Source organism: Saccostrea echinata, unplaced genomic scaffold (genome assembly GCF_033153115.1).
Source record: "Saccostrea echinata isolate AGI-Se365-2 ecotype Australia unplaced genomic scaffold, CSIRO_AGI_Sech_v1 ptg000012l, whole genome shotgun sequence".
In the NCBI taxonomy this organism is placed as follows: Eukaryota; Metazoa; Mollusca; class Bivalvia; order Ostreida; family Ostreidae; genus Saccostrea; species Saccostrea echinata.
The window spans coordinates 23,202,741-23,228,591 of record NW_026889761.1 but is presented as its reverse complement, the minus strand read 5'-3'; the positions used below and the strand labels follow the sequence as shown (position 1 = coordinate 23,228,591).

The 25,851-nt window shown below is 31.2% G+C and overlaps 1 protein-coding gene and 1 long non-coding RNA gene across 2 annotated transcripts; both read right to left on the bottom strand.

The window, feature by feature from the left end:
- Positions 1-1,083: 1,083 nt before the first annotated feature.
- On the bottom strand, positions 1,084-24,797 carry LOC133185152 (relaxin receptor 2-like). Its single transcript, XM_061320209.1, has 17 exons — positions 24,791-24,797; positions 24,227-24,352; positions 22,896-22,979; positions 21,719-21,830; positions 20,110-20,178; positions 13,886-13,957; positions 13,425-13,496; positions 11,957-12,028; positions 10,938-11,009; positions 10,762-10,833; positions 10,258-10,329; positions 9,865-9,936; positions 6,863-6,934; positions 5,563-5,634; positions 2,919-3,757; positions 2,407-2,723; positions 1,084-1,337 (listed from the first exon to the last, which is right to left on the bottom strand). The coding sequence occupies exons 1-17, from the start codon at positions 24,795-24,797 to the stop codon at positions 1,194-1,196; spliced, it is 2,346 nt and encodes a 781-aa protein (XP_061176193.1). The 3' UTR covers positions 1,084-1,193.
- Positions 15,524-19,314, bottom strand: LOC133186134 (uncharacterized). The gene is made up of 3 exons (XR_009721006.1): positions 19,025-19,314; positions 17,129-17,246; positions 15,524-16,104 (listed from the first exon to the last, which is right to left on the bottom strand). It is a non-coding gene; the product is annotated as an uncharacterized LOC133186134 (long non-coding RNA).
- Positions 24,798-25,851: the final 1,054 nt, after the last annotated feature.

Genomic DNA, 25,851 nt, shown 5'->3' with positions numbered 1-25,851 from the left:
TTGATTTGATATGCAAGAGTATGTTCTATGTACGAACAATTTCTAAAATAAATCAATTTGAAAAATAAGTTGATGAGTCAAGAATATCAACAGTCTCGTTTAAAGTCAACATTTTGCAATTATATGGTAAAAAACAATGACCTTGTTAGCAATACAACCTAACATTAAGTCGAATATTGACTGTTTTCATGCAAATTGTTACGTCATGGTAGTTCAGTCGGTAGAGCACTCGCTCCTTGATCGGAAGGTCGTGTGTTTGAATCACGCGTACGGCTGCGACCGACCTAAGTCGATAGAGAAAAAGAGTAGCAACTGTTCCTACGCCAAGCGCTCGGCCTTTTGAAGTGAAAGTTGCGGGTCTTTCGGATGGGACTTTAAAAAACCGAGGACTCGTGTCGCGGTAAATGTTGGCACGATAAAGAACTCTCACTGCTCAATGGCCCTGAGTGCCGGGTAAAGGTCTAAATTTGAAGCCCTTAAGTTGGTATATGGTGACGTCTCTATATGAGTGAATAATTCTCGAACGGGACGTAAAACAACATTCAACCAATCAATCGACAATCAAATTGTTAGACCATTATTTCCACACTGAATTGTGTACAGATTTTCCGTTTGCCCTTTCATGGCAGGTGTGACCGGCCTGATCCAAGTTCTGTTGTTTTAAGAGGTCCGTGTTTGCCCTGCTCCAAATTTCTATTGTTTTAATGGACTGTACATTATCTTCATATTTCATTTCAATGTGTAAATAGTATCCATGATGGAAAGAAAGGAAGGCAATACCACCAAAATAATTTGTGTTGTTGTTTCCATTTGATAGGATTGAAAGACTGAAATAAAGATAATTTATTCAAGATTTAATATAAAAAATACGTATGATTTTAGTGAATCAAACATTGAAACTGGACATTGTTAAAGAAACAATTATTCAACAGTTTGTGTGTTCTCACGCTATATTACGTTTTAATTAAGTTGTGAAAGGCATTGAATGAAAAGCCGCATCATATAAACCAGTTTTTCAGAATAAAAAAGAATACATCATAATTAATAAACATAAAGAAAAATGTCATTAAAAATTCCACTGGTTTATTGAGAACCACCAGATTATTTGTATTTTCAATAAAAAAGGTGAAAATTCATTAAGTCTATATTACTAACATCGGAGCAAATTAAGGGAAAATATGATCGTCTTTTATTTAAACTGCAGTTGATACTCTCTGTGGAATATACAAGGTTTCTTTAGCACAAACTCTCCCCGTGTTACTGTTGTAGAAATTCATTTCACTTCTTGTCTTAAAGCTGAGATAATTCCCATTTCGACAGACATCTTCATTTAATGACTGAAAGCATAATTAAACATATAATGAAAAATCGATAAGTTCCAATACTAACAACCTTAAGGATGACGTTTACTTAGGGTTTACTTGACAGACATGAAATAATATAAAGAACAATAAATTAGATAAAAATGTTTTAAATGGATTAAATTACCCTGTTATATCGCACTATCAACTTAAAAATATTATTTTATTATTTGAAGAAAATATGCAAGAACAAAAGTAAATTTATTGTAATGCAGCAAAAATTCGGACTAAATTTTAATTTTTATTTAGTTCACGAATTTTTCCTGCAATATCATTCATAAGGTTAAGATTCATTATGTTTTAACACCAATTGCAATTTATAAATATTGTTTGTGATAAAGCAAATGCATTTTGAAATAATTGAAAATGCAATGAAGAATTTCAAAAATATCAACAAAAACCATTCCAAGCAACTTTTCACAAGAGTTTGATCATTGACCACTTATAATTTTTGTACTAGCATAATTAGCGCAACAAAAGTATACTGGGCTATAGATAGTTTATACAAGTTCTTATCACTCAGATTTTTATAATATTAGATTTAAAGTGGGTAAAAATCAGAAAATTGAAGGAGGAAATTTGGACTACAATAATTAAGAACTTTATCGTCCAAAGAAAAAATTAATTTATATATAGTAAAACTATTCTATTTATATTATAGTTCATTATCCAATGAGTATTGTTACTTTTATATTTTGTTAATAAGGAAAATATTGGTCCTAGTGTAAAAAAAAATTCAGGTTTTTTTCCGAAAAATACTCAGGGGCCAGAAGCATGAAAAGTAGGTCATTGACATAGTTATTTGAAAGTGAATACTTAACACTACAAACATAGTCTTACAATGTACAATAGATTATTCTTCATTCTAAGCACTGGATATTTTTTTAATTATTTATCTATTTTTTATTTATTTATTTATTTTTCTTTATTTTTGTCAACTGAAAAAAAAGTCATCCTTAATAATTGAAATATTGAAAGAATCTTCTATATGCTTATTAAATCAAGTTTTTCATCTTGAATTTGATGTACTTTGTAAAATAGTTACCGAATCAAAGTTCCCCTTAAGTTTTCGCGCGCTGACACGTAAGGTATTGGCGCCAACCTCGCACAGATCCTTTTCTAGCGAGCTCCGAATTGAGGATCGGTTCCTCCGCCCACCAGTTGAGGACGACGACGAGGAGGAGGAATTCTCTTTAAGTATTGGTTCCTGGCGAACAATCTTGAATCCACAACACAGTTTTGGCATCACCTTTTCCTTGAATAATTTCGTTGTCAGTGTGTAAAGAAGAGGGTTGATGGCGCTATTTATAGGCATGACGAAAATAATCAACCAAGCATAAGTGTCCTGGTTTATTTGTTGTCCTGAATATGGAAATTAAATTTTAAAATATACATATTCAATATCACAAAAAATATTCACATTACATGAGGACATTATAAATTACTTTATTTTACTCAGATTTTAAATTGGACATCAATATACACTTAAATATTATAAAAATCAATATTTAGTAATTATGGATTTACAAATCGATTCTCATTTTTGATAAGTCTTACCTGAAATAGCTATGAACTTGATGATGATAATTGGCATCCAACAAAGAAAGTCAGTTAAAATAATAAAAAAGAATCGTTTTACAAGAGTCCTTTCCTTATTCTCAAAATGAGACCTCACAGTCTTCGTAGATCGCTTTATTGCAATAAACATGGTGATGTATGCAAAACAAATAAAGGTAAATGCTGCCAAATTCAATCCTAGGAAGAGAAACACTGAGTATTGCCATCCTTTGACCCATGGTCTGTGTAAATGGAAAGGAACACACACAGCGTTATCTTTGTAGAAGTAGACTCCAAATAAATCAGGAAGAATCACAGGAAGCACAGAGAGACAAAGCGAGATAATCCAAATAATACTAACATTCATCAGCGCAAACTTAAAACTCTTCCGTCTTCGGAACAGAGGAAGAGTAATGCTGATATAACGATCCAGAGTTATCAAGGTCAAGGTTAATACGGAGGCCTCGTTGCTGAGCGTGCTAAGAATACCACATAAGTCACATGTGGCACTGGAGCGCCATTCCTCGTCCTCCACGAGGTAACTTCCTCTGAATTTCTGATCATGATACCCGATAATGATCAAGTAAATCCCCATCAACATGTCAGCAAAGGAAAGGTTTTTAATGTAAAACGAATGTACCTGATTATCTTCACGTAACAGACTTCTTCCTAAGAGAACCAAGAGGTTGCCGAAACAAGCACAAATGGCAACAAGCCATACCATGATGCGAAGGAATCCGTTTTCCAGTAAGTTGTATCTACTTGAAATGCCATCTCCAAAGGGTTGACAAACCACATCACTTGGCACGTAGGCGCACATGTAAAACTCATCAAAATACCTTAAATGAATAATGCATAAAAATGAAGAAATAAAAGAAATCTAACACCTATATTACCCAATGGCTCAGTAAAAGTGGAAACGCATATTGAAGGAGAAACCATGTCAGAAGATTATTCTAGTCATTCAAATAAAAAACGTTTAAGATTTTCAAAACTGTAACCGTTAGAATGAATAAAATAAAGCTTTTTACACTCTGTTTTTTATCTTTAATATATTCAAATCAGGTCTTGTGCTTTAATGTAAAGATTATTCAAAATCAGCCATTAATTGCATCCGAGGGAGGTACATGTAATTGTGTTACTCAATCGGGTTTTGTTAAAAGACAGAATTTAGAACTCTAATAATATTTGACAAATAGTAATAATATACAAATCAACAGAGATCTGTGATCGAAAGGTCGTGTGTTCGAATCACGGCCGCGACTGACCTAAGTCGATAAAAAAAAAATAGGTAGCAACTGTTCCTTCGTCAAGCGCTCGGCACTTTGAAGTGAAAATTGCGGGTCCTTCGGATGGACCTTGAAAACCGAGGCCCTGTGTCAGGGCAGGCGTTTGCACGATAAAGAACCATCACTGCTCAATGGCCGTGAGTGCGGAGTAAAGGTCTAAATTTGAAGCCCTTCAACGGGATACGGTGACGTCCCTATATGAGTGAAAAATTCTTATACTTATAAGTGCTTTTACCATTTTCACACATTGTCATTATTATAATTACTCGACCCTCTGTACAAAGAATACTAGTAATTCTGATCCGTTCTTAGAAGTACAATTTTGAATGCAAAGTTTGCGATTAGTTTATATTAGATATCTAAATATTGACTGTCTTTAGGTTTGTCTTTAGGATTCGAAAGACAAACTGTGTTGAATAGATGTCTTCTGAGCACTACCTTTCTAATGTGTGATTTTAATACTAAGAGTACATTACAGATTTATTTCTATTTCACACAAAAACTCTCTCCTGGGGTTTTTTAATGTATACTACAAAAATATAAGATGCAGCGGAGATACTGCTTTTTGATTTTTTGTTCTCAAGTTCAACCAAAAACTAGAAAGTCAAATAATCTCAATGTTGTTGACTAAGTCCCTTACGATACAATACTTATATCAATCTCATTTAAAGTAGTCATAATTTCGCAAATTCTATAGTCGATATAATGCCCTTGTCAACCAAATACAATCTTTTATTAAGTCGAATGTTGACTGACGTTTTTCATATAAAATGTTAGGTCATTATTTTCACATAAAATTGTCTACGAATTTTTCCGGTTGCTCGATGATGACAAAGAGCACACGGCGGATGTGATCAGTCGACAGGGGAGGCTTTCTCCTCCAAGGCACTTGATCCCACCTCTGATGTTTTTAAAGGTCCGTGTTTGTCTTGCTCTCAATTTTTATTGTTTCAATGAACTGCAGAGCTTGATCACTATTCTTTATCTTCATGTTTTATCAATTAAACCCTTTTCAACTTCGCCATATGTCAGTTTTATTGCTTGTACTAAGTGCGCCTTTCGTTTTATTTCATTTTTTTTCTGTGAACTAGGTTCTACTTGTACTTTATAGCATAAGAATATTTAGTGATTACTACAAAAAATTCTTAGTTTATACACTTATTTAATGTGATTTTATTTCACGTTTGCCATTTAATGATCTTCCAAATTTTCATGTCAAAAGATAAATTGGATGTTATTTTGGATCAAGTATTTATTGATATAAGCAGAGGACAATGACATTAAATCCTTAAAGATATCGTGACCAGTAGTTATATGGTGGTAATAACCTTTTGAGTACTTTTTAGGAAACTTACACATAATGAAGTGATGAGAGTTCTCTTAATGTCTGTTTTTGGAGGCTTCTAAATGCGTTATTCCGGAGATCTCTGTAATAGAAGCAAAAGACACAAAATGGTGATTCAGGTCCTTACTTCCTATGATAAATGATAATAAGAAGCCCATGGGCCACTTCGCTCACCTGAGCTCTATGACCAGAGAAAAAACAGAAATAAGTTCAGTATTGAAAAGTAAGGGGGCTCCCAACTTCACAAGTTTTACTAGCCCACATTGATATTTTGGGACCCACAGCATTCTGTTCACTTAGTAAAAAATAACCTTTTCTTATAAGCTTAAATACGTTTATGTCAGTGTTTGCAGTGTTGTGGCTCCAATCTATCCAAAGAGGTCACGAATATGCTTCCATATTAATATGACTAATCATGCATGGTTCTGCTGTTCGTGAGAAGAAATTTTTTAAAGATTTTCCCTTTTTGTTCCTAGGCATAACTTAGATCTCCCCTGTTGTGGCCCCACTCTATCCCCAGGGGGTCATGCATTGTACAAAGCTTAATCAACAACCTGGGGACGCCTCTGAATTAATATAACTAATCATGGCTTTGTTGTTCTTAAGAAAAAGATTTTTAAGATATCTCATATATATTCCTATTTATAAATTTGATCCCTTGTTGAAGCTCCACTCTACCCCTGGGTCATTCAAATATGCTTGAATATACACTATGTAATGAAGTTTTCAAAAACGTTTCATCTTTTTTGGCTCAGTGGTTCTTGAGTAGGATTTTTTAAAGATGTCATTAAATTTATACTAATTCTTAATTATCTCCCCTTGAAGTTAGCGTGGCCCTTCATGTGAACAAACTTGAATCCCCCTTGCCGAAGGACTCTTTACGGCAAATTTGCTTGAAATTGGCCCAGTTGTTTTGGAGAAGCAGATGAAAATGTGAAAAGTTTACCAACAGAAGACAGACAGATAGGCAGATGCTGGAGATCTTTTTATCAGAAAAGCTCAACTGAGGCTTCGGTTCATTTGAGCTAAAAATACCTAACTGCTGGATGTGAAACACTTATTGCAACACATTAACCCAGTCTAAGTGTCATTTGTTTGCATTCAATTCTTGGATCTAGAAAATATTGCTTTGTTTCCTAATGTGTAGAGGACTTTGGTTAAAAATGATCAATAATTAATTTGCAGACTCTAAAAGCTATCTGGTGATATGTTAATTTCCAATGATAGATTATCTATTTATGGTCCTGCCGTTTGAACAGTAAGTTTTAGAATCTTCACCGTTAGAAAGACGGTTGTACAAAAATACATACAGCGATATGAGTTTCTTCAGGTGTCGTAATGCGTTTGGTGAGACTTTCACAATTTGATTGTAAACTAGATTCCTGTAGGAAAAAAAATACAGAATTGAAAAAAATAGTATGAAAAAAATTAAACACCTTTTCAGTTTCTATCTGAAAATTTAATAATTGTGTTTCTTTATTAAACATTTTTTATAAAGAAAGAAATCTTGTCACCACGTCAACAAACATAGGGGTGAAAAAGTTAGCCTGTTAATACCTCAGATTCGATCAGGAGTATCAGTAATATTATTCTCTCAACGTATATAATACTATCGACTGGGAAAGGGGATTGCAATGTGAACTCAATAAAAAGTATTCTCAATAATATTTTATTGATATTGAAAATGATGACATAAGCGCTTTTATTATTATTTTTTTGCTTGGTGATAAGGTTTAGTCAATTTCAAATAAAAAACAAAAGGGTTTTGTAAGATGCACAATAATATGATAATATCTGTTATTTTCTCTCTTCTGACAACCCCATTTAATGCTCTACCTCCTATGTTCTTCAGCAAGGTGGAAAAAATATACAACTTTAAAATACCTCCTTTAATTTCTGAATACCTACATACCATTTCATATCACGTTCGACAGGAATTGACAGCTTAAGTTGTTTGAAATGTAAATGTTGAGTTGTTTGAAATGTTAATGTTACATTGTGTGAAATGTAAATGAAACATTAATGTTTAATTATCCAAGCATTTCTGGAATTCTATTACGAAAACTGAGAAAAAAATCAAATCAAACAAGATCGTATGTTTAATGGAAAGAGATGACCCGCTGTCAACTGTGAACTTAGTCATGATCTCTAGATATTGTTGATAAGACCTTGAATCTTAAGGTAGCAACAGAGCCCAATGTCATGGGCAAAAACTTACTATAAATTACATGTAAATAGTTCCAATGAAAGATTATAAAGTTATACATGTATATCCTAAATATTAAAAAAAAAGTTATATAATTATATAGTCCATGTATAATATAAAGTTATATAGTAATATAACCGAAGTATAAAATAAAGTTAGTTAAGAAATGAAGCGGTTTATAAAAAACGTAAACTGTTTAAACCCAGGCTATAGCACAATAACTTGGGTAGTTTTAAGTTTATTCCTCATAATTTAATTTTCAATCATTAAGTCAAGTATGCAGAAATTGTAAAAAAAAAAAAAAAATCTCCTTCAAAAATGTCTTCATTTTGTACATGTTTTAAATGATATATCATATGGATACGTTTTTGACATGTCATTGTGACTTGAGCAACATAGGTTATACAATAAAACTAATTTTTTATCCAATCAAATTATGCATTTCAAACAAAATTAAATTATTTAGTTATATATTTATGAAGTTATATAGCCTAGATTTAATAGAAAATGATACAGAACAATTTATGTAAATGTAAAGTTATACAGCCTAGGTATAATACAAAGTTATAAAGCCCTAGGTATAATACAAAGTTATAAAGCCCTAGGTATAATACAAAGTTATACAGCCTAGGTATAATACAAAGTTATAAAGCCCTAGGTATAATACAAAGTTATAAAGCCCTAGGTATAATACAAAGTTATACAGCCTAGGTATAATACAAAGTTATAAAGCCTAGGTATAATACAAAGTTATAAAGCCCTAGGTATAATACAAAGTTATAAAGCCCTAGGTATAATACAAAGTTATACAGCCTAGGTATAATACAAAGTTATAAAGCCCTAGGTATAATACAAAGTTATAAAGCCCTAGGTATAATACAAAGTTATAAAGCCCTAGGTATAATACAAAGTTATAAAGCCCTAGGTATAATACAAAGTTATACAGCCTAGGTATAATACAAAGTTATAAAGCCCTAGGTATAATACAAAGTTATAAAGCCCTAGGTATAATACAAAGTTATAAAGCCCTAGGTATAATACAAAGTTATACAGCCTAGGTATAATACAAAGTTATAAAGCCCTAGGTATAATACAAAGTTATAAAGCCCTAGGTATAATACAAAGTTATAAAGCCCTAGGTATAATACAAAGTTATACAGCCTAGGTATAATACAAAGTTATAAAGCCCTAGGTATAATACAAAGTTATAAAGCCCTAGGTATAATACAAAGTTATAAAGCCCTAGGTATAATACAAAGTTATAAAGCCCTAGGTATAATACAAAGTTATACAGCCTAGGTATAATACAAAGTTATAAAGCCCTAGGTATAATACAAAGTTATAAAGCCCTAGGTATAATACAAAGTTATAAAGCCCTAGGTATAATACAAAGTTATAAAGCCCTAGGTATAATACAAAGTTATACAGCCTAGGTATAATACAAAGTTATAAAGCCCTAGGTATAATACAAAGTTATAAAGCCCTAGGTATAATACAAAGTTATACAGCCTAGGTATAATACAAAGTTATAAAGCCCTAGGTATAATACAAAGTTATAAAGCCCTAGGTATAATACAAAGTTATAAAGCCCTAGGTATAATACAAAGTTATAAAGCCCTAGGTATAATACAAAGTTATAAAGCCCTAGGTATAATATTAAGTTTTATGGTTATATGATTAAATTTATATAGCCTAGGTAAAATATAAAGTTTAATAATTATTTATTAATAATGTAAATTAGTCAGGGTATAACACGAGAGCAACAACGTACTTTAATTTGAATTCAACGCAATCAAGGGTTTGAGAGTTGAGGCCCTGAGACCATTTCACTTTCTCAATATCCAGTATACTAGGACTTGGAGACTTGATCCTGGATCAGACATTGATACACATTCCGGCTAATGACAATTTTATATTAAGGTCGGGTTCATTCCAATCAACTATAGAGAAATAAAAAGGCAAACTTACTTCCACAGTCTGGAAGTTTATTGCCCGAACACGATTTATTGACAAACAGGCTTAACAAATGAAAAAAAGATAATGAGAAATAAGAAATAAAAGTTTTATATAGACACTGGATGAAAATAAAAAAAAACAACAACATACAAATGGGTAAGGTTCTCTAGACCACGGAAAACCTCTGATGATATGGAAATAATCCTATTCTTTGACAAGCCTCTGAAATTGAAATGACGTAATCAATATTTTTTGGAATTGTTTTTCTTTTATTTTTATTTAAAAGAAAAAAAATATAATTAAATTAAAATAAAAAAATAAAATTTATGCAATTTTTCACAAACTTTAAAAACTGTCCACTTAATTAGACTAAAATAAATAAGATGGTATAAATATTGTTCAAGATTACTATTTTCTGTTTTAGAATGTTTGTGATGCTTTGTAGACATTTAGAATAGCTATTATACAGATATATATAGATACACAAATGATATCCTAATTTATCAACCCTGTGGCAAGTTAACCTTTAAAACACATACTTACAATGTATGTAAAGAAGACAAAGAAGCAAACGAGTGATCTTCTATCCTAAAAATCTCATTCTCATCAATATACCTGTAAAACAATATATCAATGCGTCTGTAAAAAATATACAAATGTCATTCTCACCACTGTCTGTAAATCAATATACATGTATATGCATGTCGTTCTCTTCAATATATCTGTAAAATAATATATACATGTCCTTTTCTCCAATGTCTCATTAAAACAATATACATGTACATGTTTATGCATTTCGTTCTCATCAACGTGTCTGTAAAACAATCTATACAAATGACGTTCTCATCAATCGTGTATCTTTTAAAGGTATATACACACTTGGATTTAGTGTAAATATAGCTTGTTGATATCTATGGTAACGATTATTTTTTTTTAATATTTACAGAGTAAGACAATGATTTTAAAACCTCGTTAGGTAATATACATGTAGTAATTATACGTGATATAGAACATCGTTAATAAGTATATATTGCTAAGTCTACTTACAAAATGCCCAAATTTGTCAGATGATGAAAGAAGTAGTCTTTTATTGCTGTTAGTTGGTTTGATATTAGCGACCTTAATATGAACAAAAGAGTTGTTAATTTACTAGACAGGCATTAACTGTATGATAACTAGTTACATTAAATTCACTACAAGAAGATAAAAAGGTAAATACTAACAAAACTTTTAATTGAGACATATCCTGAAATGTGTTCACTTCTATATACTTAATCTTGTTGAATCCCAGGTATCTGGAAATAAATTAAAAAATCAAATTATTGCAGCGTACATCGTGTTTCATGAGAATTTTATCTAATGACGAATAAAACGCCAAACGTAAACAGAAATAGCCTTTTGAATGAACATCTAGATCTTGAATTCGGTATTTTCTTTTTCATCCATAGCGTTATTATAGGATCACTATTTTGTCTTACAAATTGCTTTTATCTACACATGTATTCTACTCTTCACCGTTTCAGCGTGTTCTACGAATTTGATAGACATACAATTGAAAATAGAACAAGGAAGATCTACCTTTTGTATTATCAAATTAAATATTATTGAGTTAAAAAAAACTAAAGGTATCCGACACATATTAGCCTCAGATTCAGTGGAATTGAATGCATAACAGATATGTATGGGCTGAATACTCAATTTATTTAGACATAATTTTCATGTTTTAGTATCAGTATGTAAGAGCGGAACGTGTATTAATTTATGACCTTGTTCTGTCCTTGAAGAGTTAACTCCCCTTGATTTTACTCAATAAAAATCAGTTCTAAAAATCTATCTGGTGAAAAAATAGTTTTCGATCGTTTTTCTATTCCAAATAATTAAATACACCTTTCCACTTCAGCATTTGTTGATATTCTTAGTATTTATTTTTATTTTCAAAAATGTACTTCTTTCCATAGACTTCAATGCAATCATCAATGATTAATTACTGCTTAGGTAATAAAATTTTCGAAAATTTCTCTTGGTTAATCCTTTTCTACTCTAAAATGCTTTGAAATAATATCAGAGTATTTTATACACGATTGGTAATTAAGGTTAGAAAATTAGGTCCTAATATGAGTCGATACCCTAAAACCAGTAATCAAATAATTCAGGAGGGATGAGGAATATAATATTGTTTTATTACTCTAAATACTGCAGACTTACATGTCATGTACATGCATTGAATAGTTCTCATACTTACAGGCGTTTGACATGCTTCAAGTGTGAAAACATCTCTTTTGTTAAAATTGTAAGAAGGTTGTTTTCTATCTTTCTACAAAATAGAAAGCGATCCAAATACTTTTAGAATGAGTATGTGTGTTGGGTGGAAAGGGGCAAGTAATCTACTCTATAATATAAATCTCATTCCTAGGGAAGAAAAATTCCAATCACATTTCCAATTTGCAAGATATTGCAAAAAATAACAAATTACATGTACAACTTCGAAATGTTTACTTATTTTCCCTAGACATTGTAATTCTCTTGCATAATTGTGTCAGTCTGTAGCCTTTTTTTTCTAGTTTTGTGATATAAAATGTATGTATGGTGGCATAACCCAGGACCAATTACTTCCAACATTCATTCTTTTTTATCATTAAAACAGACGCTGATGTAAAAAGCTCTTTTTGATTAATTGAATAATGATTTTTTTGTACAGTGCAGTGAACTAATTTTGTTACAGCATCAATGCTGATTTGAATGCTTCCTTTGCTTGCTGATTTGAATGCTTCCTTTGCTTGCTGATTTAATGCTAGTTATCCTTATCCTGATGCTGTTTTATAATTAGGTCATTGCTACCGGAAGTAGCATCATGCTACCGGAAGTAGATAATGAATTTCAGCATTGCCGTTTAAAGCAATAAAAGTGCCTTTTACTATTATTTTGTCATAATATCTCACTATGTATCAATAATGTGAATACTTTAACCAATATTCTTTCTTTCTTTTTTAATTTTTTACTGAATTAAAACTCATTGATTTTCTGATGCTAGTAGGATAATGCTGATTTTATGTAGGTCAATGCTGGTTTTATCCTTTGCTTGCTGATGCTGATCCTGGTAATGCTGTTTTTTAAATGCTGATCCTGATGCTACTAATGCTTATGCTGATGCTGGTTTATGTAACAAAATTAGTTGCCTGCACTGTATTAATACAAGGAAGTTATTCTTTGAGGCAAGGTTAGTCTTAACTGAATATTGTTTTAACAGCATGGGATGGGTAAATGTTGTCTTTTCCACTATTTTCTTTATAATAGAACTACTGGATTTTAGTAATAGATAGAATCATATTACCTTATGTAAAGAATTCAATTGATTTCACCTATGCTGCTTTACAGAATTGCAAATACACATGCATGTGCTTTATACTTGGTTAAGAATAATTGAAGCATTAACCTGAAACTGTAATCTTTAATGAATGAAAAAAGAAAAAAATGTTTAAATAATACATCGTTTTTAGGAAAAAAGAGACAAAGAGAATACGCTATATATGCTCATCTTTAAAAGATAGTTGTGAAGAATACCAGAAGTAATATTAGCTAACACTGCATTGCTTGTCTCAAGTTCTTACTTTTTGATTCTCTTTTTTTCTGACCCATTTATTGCATGCAACCAAATTAATGTCGTATTTATTATCTTATGAAATAAGTTACCAGATAGTCTTAATACTTACAGCTCCTCAATTTTATTGTACACCGGAAATGCGTTTTCTTTGAGGAGAACAATGCTGTTCGAGTTCAAATTCCTAGAATGATATAAAAAAAACGCAAAAAAAAAAATCACGTGTAAATGACAGGAGAACAAAATAAACTAATTTTTGTGAATTACATGTTGTGTTGTTATTGAAGTCAAGAGAGAAACAAAGATTATTCACAAAAAGATGAAGAAAGCAACTCTGTATTTTACTTTGATCAATATCAACAAATCCTACTTGTAAGTACACAAAGACATGTATACTCCAAATATCAAAATGGTTCACATATTGCAAAAATTGCTCAAATCACATAGAAATATAATTACAAAATGTAAAAGATTTGCCTAACATTCCTGCATTCTTCTGCCTTTATTCCAATCTAAAGTAAGAATTCCTGTTAACTCTTTGGGAATAATTTTAATAAAATGTTTTCTACTCACAATTTCCTGAGGCTGCGACAACTATCAAAAGTGGAATTCTCAATTGTTGTTATCTTGTTATGCTGCAAATTTCTGTGCCACAAAAAAATATACAAACGTAAATTCAAATGTGCATAATATCTATAATACTTTTATCTGGATAGCTGTAATTACTTGATAAGTGTACGAAGAATGACTTCTGTACGAACTATCTGAGCCTATCCTGTAATTCTTTCAAATAATAAAAAAAAACTTTTCTTTGTTAATTCTCCTTTTAATGCCTTAATTTCAAATTCTTCTATGATTTCGTCCTACTAATTATCTCTACCGTAAATCTGGAAATTTTTGCTGTAGATAAATTTTTAGCAAATTTGCGCATGCATTGCTTTCGCAAAAATATTTTTCTTAAGGGTTTGGTTTTGTGTGCAGCCAAGTGAGACTCACTAAAAATAAAAACCTTAATATCTCAAAAATTAAGCCTTGCTTACACTTGAAAACTGGTCCATGTCATCTTCATAATGAAAACAATCTCTGGGTATATGCAGCTTAATTGACACTTGCAGCAGTTTGCAGCTATGAAGTGCACAATACACCTGCAGGACTGCGCAGCCACAGGTTTTAGTAGTGCACCAAAAAATCCAAAAAAATATGAAATAGTTAAAACAATTAAGTGGCTACAACTATTTGTGAAGAACCTTTGATTTAAATGTAAACTCACTACAATAGGTACATTTCTTTAAATGCATACTTGTTAGTTAAACAAGAAAATGTTAGCCATGAAAGTAGTCCCAACCACATGGCAATGTGTTAAAAATAGAATTAAAGAGACTCACTTTTGATCTAAAAATAGCACTTTATATGAAAGCCCAGATGTATCTAAAATATTACTCTATGGTGTGTACAAAACACAGGGAAATTAATGTTAGAAAAATGATTTTCTCCTTAAAAAGTATGCCAAATAAGATGTTAAAAATCTGCAGGGATAATGGAAGTGGGCAATTTAAATAAGAGGCCTGGCCCACAACATTCACTTGAGTCACCTTGGTGTTCTTCAGATTTCTAAGACATTCTTATCCCCCTTAATTCTCATAAAAACAAATCTGAGCTAATACTGTGGCCCCACCCTGGGCCATAAGGCCATGTCTAATCCAAAACTGATTCCACAACATGAGGATATTTCATTATCAATATGGCTAACATGGCTTATATGTTTTCTAAAGTTTTTTTTCACATTTATACATGCATTTACCAATTTATATGTAAAATCTGATCTCAGATTTATTTGAAGAAAAAAAATGAAAAAAATACAAATAGGGAATATTTTAATATTATTATAATAATAAGTCAGGCAAATGATTTTGACCAACTTGAATCTTCACTTCTTGAGGATGCTTGCATACATTATGAGTAAATCATTACCTTGTTGTTCATTAAAGGACAATTTTTTCCTATCTATTCCCATGTCAAACTTTGATACCCCTATTTTAGGGTTTAATTTTTATGGATGACAGATGGACAGACACCAGAGACTCTTTGATCAGAAAAAGTTCAACAGAGCCTCTGCTCAGATGAGCTAAAATGTAAATGTCTTTGATTATTGTAAAAAAGTCACCAAGAAGAACAAAAGAAAAGGATGATAAATGAACTTTTTTTTTTTATTCTTAATCACTTCCAGGATATTATATTTCTTTTAACATGTTAACCAGTATATGCAAGTTTGACTATTTTTTTGTGAAACTTTCTTTAAAGATATAAGGTATAATTTTATAAATAAGCTTCAATTCTAACAATATAACTCTAATATAACTCTCTAAGATATTTGAGACCTGTGTTCTTAGCATGGGTTTCACAAGAGTGACTTTAAAACATTTTTTTGCATTTAATGCACTAAACAATATGAATAAATTAGATAAAACACTAAAACACTAAACACAATAATATCCTGTATCAAGATCCCAAAATGTTCTTCATTGTAAACTCGTGGAAAGTTCAAATATGTATTTTTGTTTGGTCATCATATTTTCTTTTTCAATGATGTTTGGAAAGTTCAAAGCATTTGTTCATACAACCATGGAATCAAAAATATTAACTTTCTTTAGTCATATCATATGAAACTAAATCACAGTCTTCACATGTTGCTGATATTTTCTCCAACACTGCTTTCCAAAAGATTAACTGTTGAGACAAACCAAGATGGACCAAAACCTCTGTCATTTGAATGATCTCCTTAACTTTGAAATCTGTAAAATATTAAATATAAATAATTTATAATATACCATTAAAAACAAAACCGTTGATCACCCTCAAAGAGGGAACTTGAATTGAAAGTTAAATCTTTACATCATGACTAAGTAAAAAGCATGCAAAGACAGACATGTAAATTTCAGGGTCAAAGGCTACACATCCCTCAGCAATGATGGTCACATTGTAAATGTTGGTTAACACTGATTGTTGGACTGAATATATCTTATTTTAATTTACAATTAGTGTAGATCAGAGTAGTTTAATCCATATAGAGATATATGAGTCTAATCTGTATACAAAGAGATCAACCATAAATAAGATCAATTAAGGTAAACCCAAGTAATGGTCATGTCATCTTGCCTTGGGAAGTAGATGAGACAAGCATATAAGATCATAATTAAATAAAACAAACAAGTACAAAATCTGAAGGTTAAATGACAAGGTAAGGATTTGATGGCAGAATTTTAAAAACCTGATATGATGACATGTGTGTTAGTAAGCTACAAGAAGATGATCAGAAACAGTTCCTTCCAAAAGAGATTGAAGTTTTCAATTATTTAAAAATAACCTCTGATGTGACTTCTTTTTTCAGTCACTGTTTACCTAACATTTGTTTTTTTATCGTTAAAGTCAACTGCAATATAAACAATTACTTTTATTGGGTTATAACGTGACATCACACATAAGGTTTGATTATTCATGATAACGATACTTAATTCGCTCAAGCAGCCTCGGGTAGGAGAGAGCTGTAGGCGGACTCCAACCATGGCTTGAGACAATGTGATGGACACATACACAACATTCACTCAAACAAAATCTTTCTTTTCATCCAACCGCATATATATTTCTCATCATAAAAATTGTACATTCTTTCATTCTGTACACATAGAATAACATCTGAATCCAATCATACAAAATGAAATGACTAGTCAGCTCACTGTGATTATAACACCTACCTTATACCCTTATACACATGTCTATTAAATTTACAGAATCATTCCATTGTGATAAAAAACTTACTTTACAGGGGAGGTTTTTGGGAGGGCTCCAACACAGGTATCACATGATTATGAAATGCAGAAATTGACAGTCCAGAGAAAATATCTGAACAGTGTTCTTTTTTGTGAAACAAGGCATTCTGTAAACATGGTAAACATAGTTATAATAAATTTTAGGAAAAAAGTTCAAAAACAATTCTTTTAAGTCTAGATATTAATATTAATCTTTGTTGAACATGTTGAAGGGTGTCAGTGTTTTAACTGAATGGTATTTATTTCCTGAAACTGTGTCCGTTAAAACTTTTGTTCTATGAGACATTAAAAGAATAGAGTTTTGCTTCCATCTCTCAAAATTATGTGAATTTGAATTTGATTATTGTTTGTTATCTTCATATTTCATTTAAAGTCTCTTCCATTTTTTTCTTTAAGCATTTTAACCTCAATGTGTCAAACTATACCAGATTTCTTAATTTTTTTTATTGGTCCCATCAGGATAGAAATACAATGTAACAAGGTTTGCCTGTACCATTAAAATGCAGGTCCTCCAAAAAAAAAAATAATAATAATAACCTTTTGAGATAAAGTGGTGGCTACATGTACATTCATTTTTTTTTTCAATTTTATACAAAAAATCTTAGAGGTTTCTACAAGAATATTATGGTATTTATGGATCAATACCAAGGTTTACCCCCCCCCCCCACCCCACCCCCAGCACCTCATCTCTTCCTTACAAGTGCAACCAACAACCTAAGTCTAATTGAGCATATGAAAAACTTTCATAAAATGAACATTCAATTAAAAATAAACATGCTTGGTAGCATTTGATTCAGCATGCTCAATGGTAACTTAAGATCAGGTAAGACCCCCTTATTATACTCCCTTTTTGATGAAACGTTGCAGAAATTCAAGTTTTCAATCTTAACCATTTTAACTAGAGAATATTAATTATTAATACTTTATGCAATTTTCATCTTTAAAAAAACCTATTTTTCAATTTTGCTGCAGTCTCTTCATTTGATGAACATTGAACAATTTACATATCAAGCAATAAGCAAATTAAGTTGACATCCTTGAAAATTTTTATCGTTTAATTTACTTTTCCCCATGAGAACTACATATACTGCACTAATCTGCAAATCAGAAGGTCCAAGTCCAAAATGATGGTTTGTATACATAGTACAAACTTATGTGAAAATTATTTATATAAATAATCAATAATACTTGCATCTCTTTTACAAAAAGTAAAACAAAAAAGCAATAAAATTTGAATATCAAAATTTTGATTTACAAATAACACATCTGATTTACCATATATGTGTACTATGTAGAGCCACTTCACTTAGCCGTCATTGGACATTTAACTTGGTGTGTCTGAGGCTCAATGAAGGATCTTACACAAAAATCGCTCATTAATGAAAACAAAATTCAGTTCTTTACTCTACTCATAATATTTGAAACCCTGTTTTTGACTGAACTATATTTTTATACAATGACGAATACTTTTAGTATTTTGAAACATAGTAACATTTATTAGAGGAACCTTAAATATTGCCCGCTACCAAATTGTGGTCTGCAAGAAACACGTGGAAATTCTCAGATCCTTTGTATAACGTTTAACCTTTTTAAAATTGATGTGCATTAGATCGCAGGCGTTGTCACACTCAAAATGTATTACTGATACTAGGAGTTATATCGTATTTCTGAGATAAGGCTCATAAATCACAATAAACACAACAAATCGACTTACCAGCTCCTACTTTCACTTTAGCCGAATATCGCATGACAGACCTCAGAAATAAACTACGCTGAGTGATTATAGTTCTTAATTTTCGTGCAATATTTTTCAATATTATATGACATTGTCCTACATTTGTAGGATTAATATGCTTATTTGATAAAAGGTAATTAACAGCCTTACCTGCAAAAGAAATAACAGACGTTAAATTCAGTCGGAACTGCTAAAACTGGGCGCGTATTAATTTATCTGTCCATTGTAAAATCGAAGACGGAGCATTCCCTGATATGACGTAAACATCGATGTTACTTTTATAATAAACAATATTAAACATTTAGATCGAAACATTCTAATAACTGGAGATGTTTAACGAAATATCTCTCTAATTGCTTTGTGTAATCGAGGTACTAGAGACATCAGATTACAGAAATAGTCAGTTGGTTTCAATACCGGAATGGCAGCCCCCCGATTTCGCATGGCGGACATGCCTAGTTGATGAAAAACAGACAGTTATAGAAAAAGTACGCACAGTATTGTTAGGAACGAAACAAATGGTTGTACCCATGACGTTCAACTATCTGCACATATACAACAAATGTCATGTTATTGTTTTGTTAGACCTGTAGCTGTGCAGTCCTGCAAGTGTAATATGCACATTATTGCTGCATGACACTGCAAGTGACTATCAAACTGCATACATATCAAGACAGCTTTCCAATGGAAGGTGTCATAGGTCAGTTTTCAAGACTAAGCAAGAAGTATTTATTAAAATATTGAGATTTTTATTTCGTACGAGTTTCACTTGGATGAACACAAAACCAAACCCTTAAAAATAAATCAACAACAAAAATGTTTTTTTATCTAAAGATTACTTAAAGATTACATCGTTATATATATTTAATGTACATGTGTGATTTATGAAAATGTTATGAACTTTCAACACTTTGGATGATTTATCTTTTCTATTATTTTTATCTGATTATTGAACGTTGGCGTAGTTTAATTTTTTATGTTTATTCGTAATTTATTGTATGTACATGCATCACTTACAAATGATTAAGAAAATTTTAAGAGCTTTTTATATTTTAGTTCAAATGACGATTCGCAAAAATTTTAAACGTAAAAATTAATCAACAGACTTTTGACCCAGATTCGCAAAAGTAAATCGACGTAAAAATTTCAAGATTTACGGTATTTATCATGCATGTATATTCTACAGAACGAAATTAAAGTATTCTTTGATTAGAAATAAAATACTTGATACTCACATTTGAGACACGAAGAAAAAGTCCACCTCCCTTTCTGATATATTTTCGATTTCGTTATTGCTGAGATCTCTGAAAATAGATTTTTTACCTTAAAAATGTATTTAAAAGATAATCAAAACTCTTTCAGGTATATAATCAAAGTTATATACTTTAAATATCAGACGACTCGTTCTTCGCTTATATATAATTTTCCAAGAACTTTGAGATTGAAGTACGACTGCAATTACAAGTTTCATGTTGCTAGATCTTGATGGCATGTTTACCCCTTTATGCAGTAATTATCATTCACAGGATAAATATTTCATAGCTTTTCCATAGTTATATATAATACATTTGTGTCAGTTTTTATTTACAAATTTGAAAACAGAAAGAATTTAAAATCACTGAAAAATAAAATCAATTTGTTTCCTATTTCATAAGAATCTTTTTAAGGCTTAATCATGTTGATAAGAAGCGTAAGACAGCCGACAGCAAAGAAATACAGACCTTTCAAATTAGCTTAACATGTGTAGTAAATATAATCTCCATGTTTCATGATTGGATTGGATTTTTATCCTATTCCTTTGTGTGTTTTCCATCCCATAATAATAGTCTCGGGGTTAAAACACACAACTTGGTTGATAAAAATCACATCCAGTCACAATCCTTAATATATTCTTTTCAAGGATTTTCTTTGTTTGAACAGATCCATCAAGTAGGATATTTCTCAGGCCATCGTTTTCTAGTATGAGGGATAGTAAGATGCCTATGTGATTCTGTAAATGACAGCATTTTCAATTTGTTTCTGATAAATGTCCTCTGGCAATTTTTACATATCCTAAGGAAACCATAATGAAGTTTATGATCGATATCAAATATTTACTTTAAGTCAAAAATGAGAAATAAATATGAATGATTTTTTCCCCATATGTTAAATAGGAAATTAAAACAAATTTGTTTTTGCAGTTATGCATTAGAAATCCTAAAGTCAATAATAGCATAAATGTTGCAAGCATCTCACCTAGTCTTTGAAAATTCTTATTCTACTTTCTTGCGAAGATTTAACTTCACTTATGCAGTAAGGATATGTTTCAACATTTCTCTTAGATTGTAAGTATTCAAATTAGTTTATGAATATTTACAAACTATATAAAACTGACTTATATTATGGGGTTTTTTTCTGTGCTCTACAAACTATATCAGAATAGTAGTTACAAGAAAAGTCTGAAAAACACTCACATTATTTTGTATGCTACATAAAAAACGTTATTTTGTCTAATGCTTACAGGGAAGTTATTTTGTCAGGCACTTACAGGAGAAGTTTATTTTATCTGGTGCTTACAGGAGTTATTTTGTCTGGTACTTGCTGTACAGTTATTTTGTTTGGTACTTACAGTAAAGTTATTTTTCTGGTATTTGCTGTAAAGTTATTTTGTCTTTTACTTGGAGTTAAGTCATTTTGTCTGGAACATTTTTTGTCTGGTACCTACGGGAATTTTTTTTGTGTGTGTGATAGTTACAGTAAAATTATTTTATCTGATACATACAAGAATTTTTTTTTTTTTCTGGAACTCACAGTGAAGTTATTTTGTCAGGTACTTACTGTTAACCTATTTTATCTGGTACTTACAATAAAGTTATTTTGTCTGGTATATCTTTTGGAATGTTTTTCAGATGACTCCCGCTGCAGAATATCATTGTCATTCCTTTACAGGTGCAGCCTGTCGGTACTTCTTTAAACACTGAAATACAAGAATTTCCCTCCTTTTATACATACACTATGGAAAAAAACCTATTTATCAACATGCATGATTTTGAATCAAAACAAACATATTGTATATTTAGCGTTAAAAAAAGAGTGACACATTTATTTAGGACCAGCTTTAATATCAATTATTTGTTATAAACATTTCTTTTTTTTTTTTTGGGGGGGGGGGGTATCTATTTATTCATTTATTTATTCATTCATTGATTTATTAATTCATTCATTCAACACAAAAGATATATCGACGATGTTATATAAATTTTATCAATTAACTAATTCAGTTACTTCCAATCATATGTAGATTCGATAATTATATCCCAGTGAACTCGAAGACATCATAGAGTCTGCCACATCTGTTTCATATTTGGATGTTTTACTGACTACAAACGATATGGGACAACTAACAACTAAATTGTATGACAAATGAGGTGACCAGCTTTTCCATACTTTCCAAATTTATATAGTAGTATTCCACCTGCATATGGTGTTTATGTCTCCCACCTTATTCGATACTCAAGAGCATGCTCTGAGTACGATCATATTTTTTTTTTTTACTGAGGCACACTAATGACCGATAAGTTGATCTTACAGGGATTTCAACGAACTTGTTTCAAGCAACCATTTCGTAACTTCTATAGTCATTAAAATAACCTTGTTAGCAAAGTTAACCAACATTTTTACTGACATATTTTATATTAATTACTAGGCATTTGTTTTTATACTAATTTTGACTACAGAATATTCCGTCTACCTGATCAATATATAGGACTCATGGTAGGTGAGTCGGTTTAAAGGGGATGCTTTCTCCTCCTAGGCACCTGATCCAAAGGAATTTCCGGGATTCCGTGTTTAATGGCCTGTTCACAGATTTTTATGCTTTTTTTTCTTTTAGATGTTCGTTATCTTCAACTTTTTCATTATTTATTTATTTATCTATTTATTTATTTATTTATTTATTCATGCATTTATTTATTTATATATTTGATTTGTTCTCTTTATGCTATTTACACAATATCATTTAATGCTAAATATAATTAAGTACCACAAGATTTGTTCAGCTTGTCGTAGTCAGCATCCTCTCTTTTCAGATACTTATTATTCCAGTAGCTATCTTGTGCTCTATCACCTACAATTTCAATAAGAAGAAAACCTATTATATACAAAAACGTCTCATCAAATAGCAATTAAGACTCTCGGTCAGAAAAGTGATATTCATTCAATTCTTCGGGAAATTCGTAATCAGTTGCTTTCGACATCGAGCGGGGAAAATTTATTTGTATAATCGGAAATATTTCTTTCCATCTACCTCTTTTATTGACACCAGCAGGAAACTTTATGAGCTTTATCATTCTTAATTAACACACACTGTTACCTTATCTCATTATATTTAATGTCACTGTGATGATCTTAGGAAATCATGAAAGCCTATATGCAGTAGTGAATTGTGTGATAGCACTCTTTGTAAGACACAGAGTAAGCTAGGGATTAAATAATACAGGAAGAGTCCTAAGCTACTGCACAAAAATAGATAAAAATATGCAGTGCATTTTTCGAAAGATTAAGGAAATGATGCATGATATCGAACCGGAGCACTCTTAATATCCATAGAAATATATTATCCGCCTAGGCGTTTTACATTTATACATTTCTGTCTAAAAAGTAAATAGTAACTTGGAAGTGCAAAAATTTAATGGTTTTTATAATTAGTCTTGAAATTTATACAAATTATATTCAATTTAAACCAAAGTATGAATCGTGGAATATGAAATTACTGTTGAAAAATACGATTTTTATATACTAAATTTTTCTTTTTCTTTTTTTTTTCAAACATTGACTGATACTTTTTATATATCTTTTTTTATTGGGCGGGGGTGGGGGTGGGGGATAAGTTGAACAATACTATATATTTACATTTATTGTGTTTTTCTACTTAAACAATATGGAATTGATTTGATCGCCATTTTCGTGTATACTCACTTGTAGAAATATACATGGAGAGACTCGCGCTAAAGGGACGTCATAATGAGGCTACAGAGACGTTAATAAAATATGACGATATAGTGCAACAAGAAATTCAAACATTGAATATATATTGTGTAAATAACAAAGACTTGCACGTTGGCATATTTTTCATGAAGCGCTAGCTAACATTCTTTAATTGAATTTTTCGTTAATGTAGAAAAATATTCATTTTATTTACCATTTACCTCTTTATACTTAACAGCGTATGCAAACAATCCTTTCGTCTTTTAATATGCCTCTAGTCAAAACTATGTATATTTAAAGTCTAATGGTTTGGTTAGCAAGTCATAATAGCTAGCCTTCGAGCCCATGACAGGTAATGTTGGGAGGAAACACACGGTAACTTCTTACAGAATTTTTCGTCTGTCTTGTCCTGGCAGTCCAGTTCGCCGTCGCACTTCCGGTCTTCATCAATACATTCCATAATTCTTTGACACTCAAAAGTTCCCTTGGAACACAAAGACTTCCGGCAGGATGCTGTGTGGACGTGAGAACAGAGCAATTAGGAAGTTAATGGTTTTATTTTTCCATCATAAAAAGAGTAAATGAAGCTTAATAATCATAATTTGGAAGAAAAAGAAAACAATTAAATCAATGCAGAAATTGGAATTAATAGGTTAATGCTTAACTACAGTTCAACGACCTAGGTTAGGTATTAGAAATTAGATCATAAAATTAGTACATTCATACTTTAGATTTGGTCCTGAAGCTTTTTTTATCTATTCATTGAATTGAAGTGTTTTGTTTTACAGATTGATCAATGAAAGCTAACATTTACATGTTATCTAAAAGCGTGCTCATTTATGGCATAAGAGGACTTAGGTACATTTCATATAATGCATAATTCATGCAGTCCCGTGGAGAGATAAAAGAAAATCTTTCCTTTGTTCGTTTCCCCACATTACATTAAGATACTTTTCATGTTATCATGTCAATTTGTACTTAAAATTTATTTCAGTGTCCTCAAAAGTTCAAGAATTTAAGGCTATTACACTATACCCCAGACTGCTTTTGTGTGTAATTTTACAGTTTTCATTCTATCTGAATCCACATAAATATGTAAATCATAAGGATGACAAGGGCCTGTGTATTTCTTCGGACGAGAAATAATGCAACAGTTAACAGAAGCTGTCTATTCAGTTGAAAAAACAAGGTTTTAATTATCAAAAAAGAAAAGTCAAAGAAAACTCTATATTTAATGTGGAAATACAAAGGTTTGGAAAAGAATAACTCCCTTTAAAAGAAATGAGAGAAAAAATTTTAAATTATCATGTATATGTACTCCAGGTACAAAATCAAAATGCATTGAAAAACATTTAAAAAAAAAATCCTTTTTTCCCCACTGGCATCTATCAAAACTTGTTCACATATTTATTATGCGCAGTTAGTCTAATAATTGTTTCCCGCTGACACAATCTTTGTAGTCCTCGGAGACCAGGTCTTCCAACAATCTCTTGTGATTCGATGGGCCCAAATTGTGCTCCTTGATTATCCACCTGATCTTATATTCCTATGTAGAAGAATTTATTCACTCTTCCATGGCACCTGATCCCACCTCTGATGTCTTAGAGGTCCGTGTTTCCTATTTTGTAATGTTTAATGGACATTTGAGCTCGAATACTGTTCGTTATCTCCACATATTTCATTCAACAGCTTCAACATAAGAGGAAAACAAATAGTCGGGCGCCAAACTCCACATTCAGATATATAATATATTGACGACCTTTTATCAATAAAAAATAGTTACTTCTATTTATATGTTGACTTGACATATATCCTGGTGAACTCGAAATAAAAGATACTACATTGTCTGGAACATCTGTTTCATATTTGGATGTTCTACTGACTATGGACAATAATGGCCAACTGACAACTTAATTGTACGGCAAACAAGATGTCTTCAGCGTTTCAATCGTCAACTTTCCTTATTTATGTAGTAATATTCTGCATGTGGGGTTTACATCTCCCAGCTTATT

Excerpts from the sequence above, each read along its gene's own strand:
- LOC133185152 (XM_061320209.1), bottom strand. Across the intron at positions 12,029-13,424 it reads TACAATAAAATTGAGGAGCT|AAAGATAGAAAACAACCTTC; the intron begins GTAAGTATTAAG and ends TCTATTTTGTAG. Across the intron at positions 9,937-10,257 it reads TTGTCTTCTTTACATACATT|AGGCTTGTCAAAGAATAGGA; the intron begins GTAAGTATGTGT and ends TTTCAATTTCAG.